The following is a 17,550-nucleotide window of genomic DNA, read 5'->3' on the forward strand; positions in this document are numbered from 1 at the left end:
AATCTAAAAAAAAAAATGGTACTGATGAACCTAGTGGCAGGACAGGAATAAAGACATAGACATAGAGAATGGACTTGAGGACGCGAGGGTGGGGGGGAAGCTGGGGCAAAGTGAGAGTAGCATAGACATATCCACTACCAAATGTAAAATAGATAGCTAGTGGGAAGCAGCAGCATAGCACAGGGACATCAGCTCGGTGCTTTTCGATGACCTAGAGGGGTGCGATAGTGAGGGTGGTAGGGAGGCTCAAGAGGGAGGGGATATGGGGATATATGTATACATATAGCTGATTTACTTTGTTATACAGCAGAAACTAACACAACACTGTAAAGCAATTATACTCCAATAAAGATGTTAAAAAAGAAGAATACGGGCCTCCCTGGTGGCGCAGTGGTTGAGAGTCCGCCTGCCGATGCAGGGGATACGGGTTCGTGCCCCGGTCTGGGAGGATCCCACATGCCGCGGAGCGGCTGGGCCCGTGAGCCATGGCCGCTGAGCCTGTGCGTCCGGAGCCTGTGCTCCGCAACGGGAGAGGCCACAACAGTGAGAGGCCCGCGTACAGCAAAAAAAAAAAAAAAAAAAAAAAAAAAAAAGAAGAATACGTCTATGGAAGCCCACATGCAATATGAGAACCACCTTTATGTTTCACATCTACCTTGTATTGAATGAAACACATATTTTGCTTATACCCTTGGTAGCATTCATCTCCTAAACATGCAGCAGCACTTGGTTGAGTAGAAGGAGAAAAGAGCCAGCTTTTAACATCTGTGTCTGGCCACTTTATTTTCCCTCCACATTTTGGAGCAGACGGAATTCATTCAGCTATTTTATCCTCTGTATTCTTCTCCTTTGCGCCAGCTGACCATTTGCTGCTATATATATTCTTTTGGTTGGAATAGTGAAAGCAGGGTGTGTAAAGCTCTGAGAAATGGAGCTGGGACCCAGGAGCCAATGGGCCATAGACAGAGCTGAGATGAACAACCAAAGGCTAGGGTGTAGACAACATTCTAGTGATCAACTAATTGATAGGTGAAATATAGTCTGGTGAGAATGATACCAAGTAAAGGGTCAGAAGTTAGAAGAGTGGATCAGTGGACGGGTGGTGAGCCTCATTATGACAGTATAAATTTTAATCAACTTTACTGAGATATAATTTACAAACAGTAATATAAATCCATTTTATGTGAGTTTGATGTGTTTTGAAATATGGATCTACTTGTGTATCCACCATGACACCAATATAATAGTTTTCAGTATGGACTCCTGTTTTCCCACCACATAATCTTCTCAGCTATGTCCTCCTGCGGGTCGTAGGATAGCCAAGCTCTGGGATTGTCTTTGCTCCAACAGAAAGTATCAAGGAAGTACCAGGTCAACAAGACCTTGAGATAAACTCTTGTCCCTGAAGCTAGTTGCCACAGATATTGCTAACAGGATTGGGAAAGGGCTTGGAGAACATCCATGAAGCAAGTATCATAGATGTTCTGCTGCTTGGTCACATGGGGAGTGTGGAGGGAACAGTCAGGTCATAGATCCAGATGCTTATCTGTCCAAATACAAACAATTTTAACAACTAATTGGATTGTTTTCCTGTTGTCCTTCACAATCCTAGAAGAGTGGACAGGAAACGAGAATGGAAGTGAAGGTCAGGACTAGAAGGTGTTGGTTGAAATAATGAGACACAATGTCTGTAATTCTCAAGATACACCCCAAACCTTGGCACATAGTAAATGTTCAGTATCCTGAGCCCTGATAATAAGACAACGCTGTGAAGCTTTGTCTTCCTTGGTATTGCCTTGTAATTCAAACTCATACAGGAGAGTAGATAACCTGTCTTTGCAAGTCCATGCATTATATAAAAGCCAATTTCTTGTGACTGCCTCTGCTTCTTCATAGGCAAGTTCTGACACACTTAACCAAAGAACCTTTATAAGTTTTCCAATATGAGAGCCAAACAGCTAATGTTTCTGCATTACCCACAAAAAATCAAAGGGAAAACATCATCCACCCAGAGTTTGGAAAATATGAGTTGCCAGTGTCTTAGCGCACATGGAAAGAAAATCAAGCTAGAATAAATATTAGTCAATGTAAGATCCTTCTTTTCTTTCTGCTTTAATTTTTCTGTCACAGTTTTTCAATTAAAAATGCCTATTCTATCTTAAAAAAAAAAAAGGTTCTGAAGAACCTAGGGGCAAGACAGGAATAAAGACGCAGACGTAGAGAATGGACTCGAGGACACGGGGAGGGGGAAGGGTAAGCTGGGATGAAGTGAGAGAGTGGCATGGACATATATACACTACCAATTGTGAAATACATAGCTAGTGGGAAGCAGCCTCATAGCTCAGGGACATCAGCTCGGTGCTTTGTGACCACCTACAGGGGTGGGATAGGGAGGGTGGGAGGGAGATGCAAGAGGGAGGAGATATGGAGATATATGTATTCGTATAGCTGATTCACTTTGTTATAAAGCAGAAGCTAACGCACCACTGTAAAGCAATTATACTCCAATAAAGATGTTAAAAAATGCCTATTCTAAAATACATAAATTAATAAATTAAAATGCCTATTTTTTAAAATCCCTGTATAAAAAAAGATACAACTTGTAGTGGAAAATATGATCTAGAAGGAAAATACCTTTTAAATGGCGTGTTCACTGGCATCTTTAATGTTCTGGTAGTGCTTTCCTCCTGACAGAAACCACAGTTGTTTTGGAGAGGATGACTATATTGCACAGTTTATAAAAGTAAGCACTTCTGTCATAAGACTTATTTTGGGATTCTCTCACCTACCTTCAGTCATCTGACTGCCTGAATTACTATATAAAAAAAAAAAGTTTTCCTTGTAGCATTGAAACAGAGTTGGATGGAGTTGCACAGAAATTCTGGAACGTTACAGTCTAGCAGGAGCTATCGTTTAGCAGGGTTTTGGCAGAACTTCAGCAGACTGTATATAGAACTTGAAGATTTTCTTCTCTAGAGATGTGTGAGCAAATCTGAATTTTGGCCCCAAATAAGGAATAATTATATAATATTAATTCATATCACAACTATAAATGCTCAAAATCTAGTAATCGAATTCTTAAAACTCCTACTTTAGAATGCTTAGATTCATAGAGTACTTTTCACTCTTCATTTTCATAAAAATCAGATGGAGCTAAGCTGGTTTGAACCAGATTTTGAAATTGTTAGTTATTTACAATGAAGAGGTTTCATATCCTTGCAGCTGAAAAATAGAATGTATGATATGCAAAATCAGAGTAGTTGCTGTAGAGATAGTAAGGACAAAGGAAAGAAAAAATACTTTTTTAACTGGTTAGAATAGTGAGTATAGGTAGAAAGCAGTTTTCTCTATTTGTAACTCATTTAAGGTTGATAGCTTTCACAAACAGAAATTGACATGGTAGCGTTTTCCCAAAGCAAACTATAATATAAAAGTTTGTCTTTCTAGCTGTTGAATGTCTCTGCTAACCTAGAGAAACCCAATTTTATTTGTAATCAAATGTAAAAGATCTTTTTCATAGATATTAACGTTACATTAGTTTTACTTTAAAATTCTTGTGATTTTGCATTCTGCTTTGTTGTACATCTGTTTATTATAAATATTGAAATTATTAGATCTATACAAACGGATAAAAAATAACCTACAAACAATTTTGTCACATGGAGTAAATTCGATGGGTGGACAAAGTCTATACTAGTCTATCATTTGTACAAAAAGGAAAGGACACAAGACAGAATATTTGGTATATTAATTGAATATCTCTGGGTAGAAACAAATAATTGGTAACAGCAGTTCCCTCTATAGAGAAAGAAGAGGGAAGAGAAGTCAGGAGAACTTTTTTATATTTGCTCATTTGCTGTATTTGTTTTTTTTCTAGCCAAATGCATAACATATCCACAAACACACACGTTGTTATATCACTCCACTTTTCCTCATTCTAAAATTGACACTACGTTTTTGTCCTCCCCACCACTGACTTCTACAGCTTTGAGTATTCTTTGCCACATGGGTATCACAGTTTGAATAGCATAAAGGAGTGGCATGGTTCCACTGATTCTTAGCTTTGTGACTTTGTATTTTTAGCTCTTTGACAGTAAGCTTACTGAGCCATAATAGGACCACCACAATTTCTATCTCATAGGGCTGTCCTAGTGCTTAAATGAAAGAGCACACCTAAAAATCCTAAGCACAGTGCTTAGAATACGGCCGCTGTTCAAGAGATGATTGTTCTTGTGTACTGGTTAACATCCTACATTCTGGGGCTGCCAAGATGAAAGTTCCTGTCCATCAAAACCTCTCTACACTCTATAATGGCACACAAACCTGCATATTAAGCAAAAAGTATATGCCTGGCCCATAATAGAATGGCTACAATGTATATTGAATCAATGAATGAAACAATGATATATTTTAACTATGCTAACATATTGGTGTGGTCTGGGATGGGGGCTAGGAAGTGGGCAAGACAGGTTCTTAATAAACATCTTTCTTCAGTTTATTAAGGTACCAATTTATATACAGATGAAAAAAAGTTGAAATCCTGTAAGTAGTTATTTGGATCAGGAAGTAGTAGTACCATTAATTTTCAAAGAGAAGACTGTTCTTTTTTCTCTTATGTCTTCCCTTTCTAGAAATGAAAAACCTTATGAAGCTGTGGCTTTTCAGAATCTTTCAACTAACTTTGATGTTGGAAAAATATCCAAATATCACTTTCCTTTCTATTCAGAGGGATGCTTCATCAAGGTTCATTGCTACAAATTAAAGCCTTTTGCTTTGTTCAGGAATATATGAAAATTTGACTTTGGAAGAGTATTCCCTTTTTCTCTTATAATTAATAGGCTATTTCTTATAGTGGTTTTAGGTTTACAGAAAAATTTAACAGAAAGTTCCCATATACTCCCTCTTCCTCCACCTACAAACCCAGTTTCCTCCGTTATTGACATCTTGTATTGGTGTGGTACATACCATGAAACTATGTGGTACATAGTTTCACTGCCCTAAAAATCCTCTGTGCTGCACCTATGCATCCCTCCTCTCCTCCCTCTAATCACTGGAAACCACTGATATTTTTTCTATCTCCATAGTTTTGCCTTTTCCAGAATGTCATACATCAATACCTAGAATCATACAGAATGAAGCTGTTCCAGACTGGCTTCTTTCACTTAGCAATATGCATTTAAGGTCTTCCTTAAACATGCATTTAATGTCTTTCGGTGGCTTGATAGCTCATTTCTTTTTAGAACTGAATAATATTCCATTGTCTGGATGTGGCCTAGTTCGTTTATCCATTCACTTATTGGCAAGTTTTAGTTGCTTCCAATTCTTGGCAATTTTGAATAAAGTTGCTATAAATATTCATGTGCAGGTTTTAGTGTGAACATAAGTTTTCAACTCATTTGGGTAAATATCTAGGAGCATGATTGCTGGATTGTATGGTAAGACTATGTGTGCTTTGTAATAAACAAACAAACTGTATTCCAGCATGGCTCTACCATTGTGCATTCCTAGCTGCAATGAATGAGAGTTCCTAGTGCTCCACGCGCTCAACAGCATTTGGTGTTGTCAGTATTCTGGATCTTGGCCATTTTAAGTGTGTAGTGGTATGTCATTGCTATTTAATGTGAAATTCCCTAATGATATATGATGTTGAGCATCTTTTTATTGGCTTGTTTGCCATTTGTATATATTCTTTGGTGAAGTATCTGTTCAGAACTTTTTTTGCAGTTTTTAATTGAGTTATATATTTTCTTATTGTTGATTTTTAAGAGTTCTTTGTATATCTTGGATAGAAGTCCTCTATGAGATAGGTGTTTTGCAAATATTTTCTCCTGGTATGTGGCTTGACTTTTCATTCTCCTAGCAGTGTCTTTTGCAGAGTAGAAGTTTTTAACTTAATCGAGTCCAATTTAGCTATTTTTCTTTCAAGGATCACACTATTGGTACTGAAGCAAAAGTCACCTAGATTTTCTCCTATGTTATCATCAAGAAATTTTATGGTTTTCATATTACATCCAGGTCTAGGATCCATCTTTTTAAAAAATATTTATTTATTTATTTGGCTGCGGCAGGTCTTAGTTGCAGCACGTGGGATCTTCATGGAGGCACGCGGGCTCTTTTGTTGAGGCGTGCCAGCTTCTCTCTAGTTGTGGCGTGAGGGCTTTTCTCTCTCTAGTAGTGTCACACGGGCTCCAGAGCATGTGGGCTCCGTAGTTTGCAGCAGTCTGGCTTTCTCATTGAGGCACATGAGCTCAGTAGTTGTGGCGCGTGGGTGTAGTTGCCCTGCAGTATGTGGGATCTTAGTTCCCCGACCAGGGACCAAACCTGCGTCCCCTGCATTGTAAGGCGGATTCTTTACCACTGGACCACCAGGGAAGTCTCTCTAGGATCCATCTTGAGTTAATTTTTATGAAAGGTGTAATAAGGTTGGAGTCTAGATTCATTTTTTTGAAAGTGGATGTCCAGTTATTCCAGCACCATTTGTTGAAATGGCTATTCTTTCTCCATTGGATCGCCTTTGCTCCTTTGTGAAAGATCATTTGGTTATTTTTGTGTGGGTTTATTTCTGAGGTCTCTATTCTATTTCATTATTCTATTTGTCTACTCTTTTGACAATACCACTTTGTCTTGATTACTGTAGCTCTATAGTAAATCTTGAATTTTGGTAGTGTCAGTCCTCCTACTTTTTTCTTCTTCAATATTGTGTTTGCTGTTCTGATCTTTTGCTTTCCTGTATAAACTTTAGAATCAGCCCATTGATGTTGCAAAGTAACTTGCTGGGGATTTGGATTGCATTGGGTTTATAGATCAATTACGGGAAGAACTGACATCTTAACAGTATTGAGTTTTCCTATCCATGAACGTGAAACGTCTATTTATTTAGACCTTTGATCTCTTTCGTTAGAGTTTTATAGTTTTCCTCACATAGGTCTTGTACATATTAAGTTAGATTTGTACCTAAGTATTTCTTTTTTTTTCTTTTTCTTTCTTTTTTTTTTTGGAGCTAATGTAAACAGTCTTGTGTCCCCCCCAGCCCCCCTGCCCCATTTTATTGAGATATAATTGACTTGCAATATTATGTAAGTTTAAGGTGTACAATGTAATGATTTGATACATGTATATACTGCAAAATTCTTACAACAGTAAGGTTGGTTAACACATCCTTTACCTCCCATAATTACAATTTTGTTGTTGTTGTTATTCTTATGGTGAGAACATTAAAGCTCTACTCTCATAGCACCATTCAAGTATACAATACAGTATTATTAACTATAGTTCATAGTGTTGTGTGTTTTTAATTCAAATTCCAATTGCTCATTTCTTTATTTAGGAAAGCAATTGACTTTTATATATTAACCTTATATCCCACAATCTTGCTATCATTACTTATTCATTCTAGGAGTTTTTCTGTTTGTGTTGTTGTTGATTCTGTGGAATTCTATTTATTGCCCTTGTTTTTTGTTTCTTTTTTGTCTTCCACTCTCTTTCTGCCTTCTTTGGTTTTAAAAAGAGGCTTTCCATATGATTCATTCTATATGATTACATTTTCTCTCCTCTCTTGGCATATCAATTATACTTTAAAAAATTTTAGTCGTTGCTCTAGAGTTTGCAATTTACTTTTATGACTAATCCAAGTCCACTTTCAAGTAACATTATACTGCTTCACCAGTAGTGCAAATGTCTTTTAATAGGGTTTTCCCAATTCTTCCCCCCATCCATTTTAATAGTGCTGTCATTCATCTCACTTATCTATAAAGTATAATCATCAACTATACTTTTACTTTTATCTTTCTGAACAAACTGTTATTTGTTATCTGCTAACAAACTGTTATTTGTTATCTGTTAAACCAAAAATAAGAAAAATTTTTTAAAAATTTATTTTACTTTCATTTATTTGTTCCATAACACTCTTCTGGTTTTTATGCAAATTTGAGTCTCTAACCTATATTACTTTCCTTCTCTCTGAAAAACTTCTTTTAACATTTCTCGTAAGGCAGATCTACTGGCAACAAATTTTCTCAATTTTATTTCTCTTTCATTTTTGAAGGATAATTTCACTGGCTACAGAATTCTAGATTGGTGGTTTTTTTCTTTTGACAGTTTAAATATTTCACCCATCTTTTCTTGCTTGCATGGTCTCTGAAGAGAAATCCAATGTAATTCTTATCCTTCCTCCTCTATAGGTAAGGTATCTCCACTACAGCCCTCTGCCCCATGACTTCTTTCAAGATTTTCTCTTTGATTTTCTGCAGTTTGAACAGACTTTTTGATATTTTTCCTACTTGGTATTCTCTAAGCTTCCTGGATCTGTGGTTTCATGTCTGTCATTAATTTTGGGTAACTTTCAGCCATTATTTCTTCAAATATTTCTTTGTTCCTCTCTCTCTCTTCCCTCTCCAGTATTCCCATTACAGTTAGATTACATGTTTTGTAATTGTCCCACAGATCTTATTCTGTTCCATCTTTTTCATTAATTTGTTTTCTTTGCATTTCAGTTTTAGAAATTTGTATTGACATATCTTCAAGCTCATTCATTCTTTCCTCAGCTATGTCCAGTCTATTGATGAGTCCATCAAAAGCATTCTTTATTTCTGTTACATTGTTTTCAGTTTCTAGTATTTTCTTTTGATTCTTCCTTAGAGTTTCCATACCTCTGTTTACTTTACTCATCTGTTCTTTCATGTTGTTCTTTTACCATTAGCACCCATAGCATATTAATCACGGTTATTTTAAACTCCTGGTCTGATAATTACAAAATCTCTGCTATATCTGAGTCTGCTTCTAATGTTTGGTTTATCTCTTCAGATTATGTTTTTTGTCTCTTAGCATGTCTTATACTTTTGTTGTTGAAAAACAGACATGGTATATTAGGTAAAAGGAACTTAGGTAGATAGGCTTTTACAATGAAGTTTTATGTTTGTCTGGCAAGGAGATAGGCTATGCTACTTTTTGCTGTAGTTGTGGTGTCTGAAGCTAAAAATTTCTCTAGTGTCCTTGTTTTTGTTTCTCTTACTGTTTTTGGATATCCCTAGTGATTCTTTAAATAGGGTCTGAGGCTTGCAGTTCTTTTAGCTCTAATCCCCTGTTATTACCCAGGAGCCCTACTGATGTGGTGGTATGGTATGGTAAGGTGTGGATGGAGGGAAAGCATTCTATAATCCTATGATTAGGGCTCAGCCTTTTGGTGAGCCTGAGTTGAGGATTTCCCTTCTCTCATGCTGAAGGCTAGAAGGGGCTGGAGTTGAGTGTTCCCCATCCCTAAGGTAGGTTAGGCTCTGGTAAAATAGCTTCCCTTGAGGACAGATCTTGTTAAGAACAGAGTGCTCTGAAAGTGTTTCAAAAAGGTAATTTCGGGCTTCCCTGGTGGCGCAGTGGTTGAGAGTCTGCCTGCCGATGCAGGGGACATGAGTTCGTGCCCCGGTCCGGGAAGATCCCACATGCCACGGAGCGGCTGGGTCCGTGAGCCATGGCCGCTGAGCCTGTGCATCTGGAGCCTGTGCTCCTCAAGGGGAGAGGCCACAACAGTGAGAGGCCCGTGTAACAAAAAAAAAAAAAAAAAAAAAAAAAAAAAGGTAATTTCTTCTCTAGCTGTGCAAAAAGCAAGAGATTTTCCTCAGATCTTCACAGTGATTATCTGTTAGGCTCCTGGAGTTGAAACTCAAGAAAGTTGTGGGGCCCCTCTAAGGCTGAACCCCCTATGTAGTTTTTAATTCTCAAGCTGGTCCACACAGAGCCTCCAGCAGTTCCTCACTTGCAGTTTAAAGTGTTCCTACTGATATTGGCTCCAACTGTGATGTTGACTTCAGGTTCTGGCTTCCGCCCCTGGTAAACTGTGATCCTCTGGTAAGCTATGATTCTCTATATCTGTCTATCTGTCCCTCCAGGTTTCAGGGCAGCAGTTTGCCCTGTGACCTCATTTCCCTGGTGGATCTAAGAAGAGTTGTTGGTTTTCAGTTTGTTAAGTTGTTTTTTCTTATTGCAAGGATGGATTCTTCCAAGCTCTTTAAATGTTGGACCAGAAACTGAAAATCCTTTGGCATTCCTTTGTAAATTTATGTTTAAAATGTCTATCATAACTGAAAAGTGCTAGTGTCAAAATTTCAGTCTATTCTTTTTCTCCAGAAAGTCAGACAAATATACATATTTATTTTCTGTTTTGATCCTTGAAAGAAAAAAAAAGACTTTTAATGTCTATTATCTGCTAAGCACTTCCTTCCAAATGATATGCTTTTTCGTTGTTCTTATAATAGAATAGATCAAGGTGGAGGAGAGGAGGAGCACTAAGGATAGTAATGAGTCAAGAATCACTTATTGACCAGTAGGTCTTCTTATATAGTTTGATACATTCTAACTTACCTGAATCTGATGTGTTTCACTCTTTAAAAGGCTCAAAGCTGTATGTTATTTAGTACTAATCTAGATTTCAAGTTTTACCCTGCCTCTTCCTGAGTCACTGCCTAATTTACTACTATAGATATGGGTTAAGGGTCAATTGAGTCATTTGCAAGTAATCTTTCAGCCTACTTAGAAAGTTCTGCAAAGTGGCTTGGAATGAAATTTGGACACTTACAAAGATTAGAAAATAATTATGATTGTTCGTTAAGGTTTATTCACATTATAATAACTTAAATGCATTTATTAATGGGTGTTTATAAAGAAGATAATTTAAAATTTTACCCCATAGAAAGTTTTGCTTTTTAGAATTCTGTTATTTAACAGGATTGATTGAATTAGGGAACACTATTTAGCTACTTTGTAATTATGTGAAAACAAGTTGAATATTACCGCTTTCCATGTTCATATGTGTGAGTATACACATATATATGTCTACATACACACATAAAATACCATATTTTATACATTTTTCTGAAAGGAAAATTGAACTTTGAGGCGAATGTAATGACTATTCAAAAATATCTTTTGCTGATCGGATTATCATTCTGTTTTAAACTTTTAAAAATGACTTAGATTTGGTATTACAAAAGGCTCACTTTTTGTTGTTGTTGTAATAAACACTATACGTGTTAGCTATAATCACTGGCCAGAGAGAATTTCTCACCAGCATAATGAGAGAGGAAATGATTGAAGATCTCTGCAATCATGCTCATATACAAGGGTGGGAACACTATGGGCAGTTCCACAGTTGAAAACAGAGAATATATGTGAATTTATATTAACATAATTGGCATTCTTAGGAAGTTAAAACTGGCTGAACTGCGGTAGAAGCCCAAGTAATTATCACTAGCAGAGGCACAAATTTGGGGGTAATAATAATGATAAGAATAATGAAAACAAGACCACCAACAATACTAATGGCTAACATTTATTGATAGTTTACTACGTGCCAGGTATTATTCTAAGTACTTTACATGCATTATCTCATTTAATCATGCCCGGATTCTATGGCATAGACATAAATTAGTAAACTGAGGCACAGAGAGGTTAAATGACTTGTTAGAAAGTGTCAGAGCCTGTACTCAAGCTCACTCTTTTACGCGGGCCTCTCACTGCGTGGCCTCTCCCGTTGCGGAGCACAGGCTCCGGACGCGCAGACTCAGTGGCCATGGCCCACGGGCCCAACCGCTCCGCGGCATGTGGGATCCTCCCGGACCGGGGCACGAGCCCATGTCTCCTGCATCGGCAGGCGGACTCTCAACCACTGCGCCACCAGGGAAGCCCTCAAGCTCACTCTTGACTCTGGCATCAGTGTTCTTAACACTGAGTTTTCAGAATTTTAAATTAAAAGGTTTTTAATTTACAGAATTATTCTTTCCACAATTAAAAAAAGAAAAACATGAATAATTATTTTTGGTCCTTTCCTCTTTTCAGGCATTTTCCATGTTACTTTTCAAGAAGACTTATCATTCAGTGTTGTAGATTTGGGAAAAAAAAAAGTAGCATTAAGATCAATCTTTAACCATATTTCTGGATCTGCTGACCAGTTAAGAAGAGGTGCTATGTGAATTGATTTTTGTCTTACCAGAGTTTAATGCTTATGCTACGTGGACCATTGTTTTTACATGACAATATAATTGAAATCTACTACAGATATCCACATTAATTTATAACCCAAAGCTAGATTGTAACAATATAACTAATAAGGCAAAGGTGAGAAGTAAAATAATCTAGTGCCAGCTGGACATGTGCGTGCAGTGCTTCTTTGTTTGGCTCAAAACACATTTCTTTTTCATTTAAAAGACTGACAGTCTTGAAATGTACGCTTCAAAAGCCAAAAAGTGATTGTCTTATCCAGGAGCTTGGCAAACAGGCAATAGTGGCTGCCACCATTGAGGTCCCCTGCTCAGGTCTCGGTGCGGGTTTTGGAGTCTCCTTCCTCTTTCCTGTCTACACAGTGAACTCAGTTCAGGTGGTAAGTCTCGAACTAAGGGTCGTCTTCCTCTTTTTCTAAATCCATCTAAGATTATTTTCCACTCTTTGAAAAGTAACAGGAAAATAAATGTCAACCTAAAACCATTTTTCCTACTTTTTTTCTGAAATTCGGGTTTATGCTTTTTTATTAAAGTCACGTATCTATTTGTAATGCTTATAATAATTTCAGATTTTAAGAGTTCCTGCTACCTTAACTACTTCCTTTGAGAGGTTTACAGCAAGAGGAGTTTATTTTATATTTTTATTCGTATTTACTCAGTAATCAAACTTCATCACTGAGAAACTTAGGGGACAAAAAGAGTACCCTAGTGTTCTATGGCAAAGGCTGCGGTCGGTGACATGGCCCATGGTTGGGTAACCTGGCAAGAAAGACCCCACCGTAACACAGCTGAGCAAAGGGACCAAGGGTTTGCTGCCACGAAGCGAAAAGTCTGCTTTTTTAAACTGAGACTTGGCAGAGCGCGCGGCAACCCTGCACAGCACAGCTGCCGGAGAAAAAGACAGCGGAAGACTTGCTGCTCCGAGAGCAGGAAGTGTGATGCAGGCTTGGGACCCAAAAACCGAAATCCCTTCTCAGCAGCGCCTCCCAAAGCCAGCCAGTGCTTTCCCTAGGAGAAGGCGCAGAGTCCCCAGACCCAGGCTGGCCGCACCCCATCTCCTTTCTCTTTCCTCCGCAGCGGCACACAGACGAGCACGTGAGCTCGGCAGCGCGTCCCAGCTGTGCCTCAGCTGACCGCCTCCTGATTGGCTGAGACAGACGTGGGCTGGGGTGGGGACTGGCCGCCTGCGTCGCTCGCCATTGGCTCTCAGGGAACCCACCTCCCCCTCAGGTGAGGCGGGCTTGCGTGTGCGCGCCCTGTGCTCAGCGGGCGGGCGCGCGCCCGACACTCCCCCCCACCCCCCGCGCGCCTCCGCCTTTGCCCGCCCCCTGCCGCTGCCTCAGCTCCTCAGTGCACAGAGCCGCCTCGTCTGAGGGGACGCGAGGATTGCCATCGCTGCCGCTTTCGCCAGTGCGTTGGGCCGGGCCCTGACAAACTGCCCCAGGGGAGGCTCTTCGGAGCCGGACCTGGACCCCTGCGATAGCCGTCTGATCTCCCGCCTCTGGTCTCACGAGGGGTTTCCCGCCTCGCACCCCCCACCTCTGGACGTGCCTTTCCTCCCCTCCCCGCGTGTGGAGGGAGCCAGCGCTTAGGCCGGAGCGAGCCTGGGGGCCGCGGGCAGTGAAGGCATCGCGGGGACCGATTCGCCATGGAGGGCGCCGGCGGCGCGAACGACAAGAAAAAGTAAGCCCACTCCCCCAGCCGGCCGCGTTCTCCGCCAGACCTCCCGCCTACCCGCCCGCCGCCGGGGGCTCGCGGGCCGGCCTCCGCGTTCCGGGGGGCCGCCTTTTTGTTTCTGCCTCTCTCCCCTCCCCTCTCTCTCCCCCCAGCCTCGCCGGCCGGGCTCCCCCACTGTCCACGTCGCCATCTTGTCGTGGGGGGTGGGAGACGCGTCGAAAGTGCTTTCAGGGGCCGGGGGCCGGGGGCTGGGCCCTGCTCGCCTCCCCTCCCGGCCGCCCGGGCCTCGCACCGCCCTCCTTACCCGCCTCAAACCCCCAGCCTGCCCCGTGCCCCACTCCGTGTGGACTTCCCCGAGCCTGAAAACCCCGGGAAGAGAAATGAGCCGCAGCTCGGTCGCCGCCGCTTGCACCCGAGCTTCCGCTCCTTCCCGCCCCCATCCTCTCAGGTTCCATTGAAAACTCGGCCCCGGGGCGGCCCCTGCACGCAGGTCCTGGCTTCCCTGTGGGCTCTGGGCCCTGGGTTTCCGACCCAGGGACTCGCGGGGTTGGATGCGATCTTGCCCCGCGGTTGTCCGGCCAGGCGTGTGTCTTTGCCTTTGTGCATTAGGGATTTGCCGCGATGGCCTGGGATGCTAACTTTTTAGTTTGCACGTGCAGGTTTGGTTTGGTTTGGTTTTAATCGCCTTGAAAAACTTGCCTAGAGCGAGAGTCGGAGTAACGGGAATTTAGGGGAATGGCAACATTTTAATGAGAACATAAGAATTGGATACTTTCTATCATCTGTCAAGAGAGCCCAGACTTTATAAGTGAATTATATGCTTCATTCATTCTTGGAAATATTTTAGTGAAAACGTAGCGGCTGGCTAAATTCAGGCAAACAGTTTTAATGAGATTGAAAGAAAAGTATATGATCAGAGCAAATGAAATGCAGCAGTAAAATGTTGCAAAGTTTTTGGACAGACCTGCCTCATTTTCCTGAAATTGAAGTATATTAAAATATACCCGAAGTAAATAATCATCCTGTTAGAACTTAATGCAAGTTTTAAAAACACCTTGAATTTTGAGTCTTAAGTGGTACATTATAGGATTTAGGATTAAGAATTGTGAGTCCAACCAGTGGAATTAAGTGACCCACCTCCACTCCCACCTTTTGGTCCACTCTGGTATTTTAACCTTTGAGGAAATTATTTTAAGGAATTGAAGATTTATGGTAAGAGTTCTGGTTAGTAGGCTGGCTTTACTGTTAAGTCCTCCCCCTCGTCTGGGAGAGATTAACTGCCCTAATCAGTATCAGCAGAAGATAAACTTGTTTATGTTCTTGCTATTTTGTGGATCCCTTTTTGGTCTTTATCTAATGGAATGATAAGTTTGCAGTTTGTATACACCAGAGAAAGCACGTATAAAATTCAAAAAGTGAGTAAACAGGTCTAGATTTCCATTCCAAGGGTTGCCAGGAATTAATTGCAATTAATTTTGCAGAAGTGATTACAAGGTTTTTGATGAAATGATGAGGCTGCTATATTGTAAACCTAAGGCACACCATCTCTATGTATTGCCAATATTCTGTCCTTATATGCTGAATCATATTTAATATTGTGCATGAAGTTATGCACCAGTCACTCCCTTTTTGTATGCAGTGTTCTACTTATTTCTCCTTTGTAGTTCATCAGTTGAGAGGAGCATAAGCAGCTTTAACATAAATGAGTTAATTAGCTACTGTGCTTCACTCCCAAGTCTAAACTAGTTATTAGATTTTCCTCAGTCACATTTGTTATTTTCAAAATATTCTCATTTGAAAATTTAGCAAACTTGGATCAGATTTAATGTTTCTTAATACAGAGGTTCTTAAAACTGAAAAATTAAGTTAAACAATAAATGGTAGCTACACAACTTTTAGATGTTGTTTGTTAAAGATGTCTGTTTTTTTATCCTTTTCTAACTAATAATTTTAAAACTTTTTGAAAAGATAACTGAAAGATTGAGGGGCAGAGATTTTTCTCCTTAGAATTTTTCCATTTTAAGTGAGCCTGTAGAGTGCAGGTGGGGAGACAAATTTGTCATTTTTAAAGGAGGGTTAGGAAATTCAAAACCTGAAGGATTGGAAAAAATCAGAACAGAGGTTGGGTATAGTTATAATAGATTTAACATAGGGAATTTCGTGTTGATTCCTTAATAGTAGGGATTGGACTTAATAGCACATTAATGTTGATTTTTAGATTTCAGTGGAATGTCAAGAGGTTCATTGTTCGCTTTCAGGTTTCAGGCCAGACTCCTTCAGTGTTTTCCAAAACATAGTTATTGGATCATTAAAGTAAAATCTCAGAGAATGGACTTTTCTTAACTTCCTTCTTTAACTTTGGTCATTAAAAATCAAGAAGCTCTCATTTACTAGTAAACTTTTTTCTTGTTACAATTTTACTTTGATTTCCTCTTGAAACTCTTGAAGAGGTTGCCTGGTGGTTAAGAGCGTAAGATTTGAACCTGACACTTCTGAGTCTAGCCTTTTCACTTGTTAGCTTTGTGAGCTTGGGCAAGTTACTGAATGCTTGTGAGCCTATTTCCTCCTTTTGAAATGATGATAATAATAGCAACCATCTTAGTGGTTATTATGAAGATTAAATGTGATAATGCCTAGTGCTTGGTTTAAGGAGTCTTGGTAACATTATACACTTGAAAATAGGTGTTACCTGTTAAAGTTTTAGTTTAAACTTCCACAACACTTTAAAACTCTTTTTTGCAAGTCCTTCCAAATATTTCTTTGTGTTAGTTCCCCTTCTCCCCACTTTCTTTTCTATATCTCCTAAAAATGAAAAGACTGTCATTGGATCCACAACTTTAAAGGGGATTCTTTTCAGTTAAAACAGTACATCCCTGGATTATGTTGGCATCTAGCATCAATTATTCTTGAGCATCTGATCTACTGTCTACCTTAGGCCCCCTTTTTCACATTTCCTTACCCCCTTGTTTCCTCCCCAAACAGGCTACTAAAAATTTACTCTGGACTTTAGAGACTAGAGTCATAAACACATATACTAGTCAGACAGTTCATTTTAGCAGGGTATGTGCAAGGCACTGCAGTCTTAGGAATGGCAGTAACTTAAAACATTTTTTTTTGTCTTGATGCCACAGTTTGGAGTAGACAATTTTATAAATATTAATCTTTGCTAAATATGATGACTTGATAAAATACTTGTGGTAAAACATATGAGCCTACATAGTAGAAAAACTGTCCTTTACTTATGAATTTCTCCAGAGGTAAGATCTTAGGCTTTTATCTCAAGGCAAGGCTTCAAGCCTGTACTGTTTGTCTGATTTTTGTAGCTCGATTTGTATAAAATTTATATTAGTGCACTCTTCCATGTGTATGTGTTTACTGAATTATCATGTTATTTTAGATTATGTGTGGTAGCTCATTCCTGCGGTCCACTGCAAAGCATTTTGTGCAGTTTAGATAACATCCAGTCTTTCTACCTATTGACTTCCATTGTCTTTGCAGCTCTAATGGTGTTTGGGCTCAAGGTAAAGATTTTGTGGTTACATTCTATTGTTTTATGTTAAGAATGGTGTATAGGAGGCTGAGGGGGATTAGTCTCGACTGATTTTTTTCAGAAGAACTCATAATAGTTTATTGTGTTTGGTGGTGAAATAAAAAACTTACCACGCATGGATGTTAAAGATTTGGGTTAGATTACTGTGCTTATTTATAGACATGTCCTCTTAAAATATAATTTTTTAAAATTTACATATTTAAAATACTATATTCTTTTCTTGTCTGAGATTGTTAACATAGGTCTGTTTTTCAAGTAGGAGAAAATAATCTGCCTTAAATGTGTTGTTGGATTAGTTTTCTATTAGGATATTGACTTTAATTCATAAGAAGAATG

The 17,550-nt window shown here is 39.5% G+C and overlaps 1 protein-coding gene across 2 annotated transcripts in view; it reads left to right on the forward strand.

Moving 5' to 3' along the window:
- The first annotated feature begins 13,322 nt into the window (after positions 1-13,322).
- HIF1A (hypoxia inducible factor 1 subunit alpha) overlaps positions 13,323-17,550 on the forward strand; it is a 42,713-nt gene continuing 38,485 nt past the window's right edge. For both annotated transcript variants that reach the window (XM_082620185.1, XM_082620184.1), the window contains exon 1: positions 13,323-13,670. Coding sequence is in view for 1 of the 2 variants with exons in the window: in XM_082620184.1 (XP_082476310.1) it covers positions 13,636-13,670 (35 nt within the window). In the remaining variant the exon portion in view is untranslated. The remainder of the gene's footprint in view (positions 13,671-17,550) is intronic.

The sequence above is a fragment of the Mesoplodon mirus genome, assembly GCF_964341445.2.
Source record: "Mesoplodon mirus genome assembly, chromosome: 4".
Classification (NCBI taxonomy): domain Eukaryota; kingdom Metazoa; phylum Chordata; class Mammalia; order Artiodactyla; family Ziphiidae; genus Mesoplodon; species Mesoplodon mirus.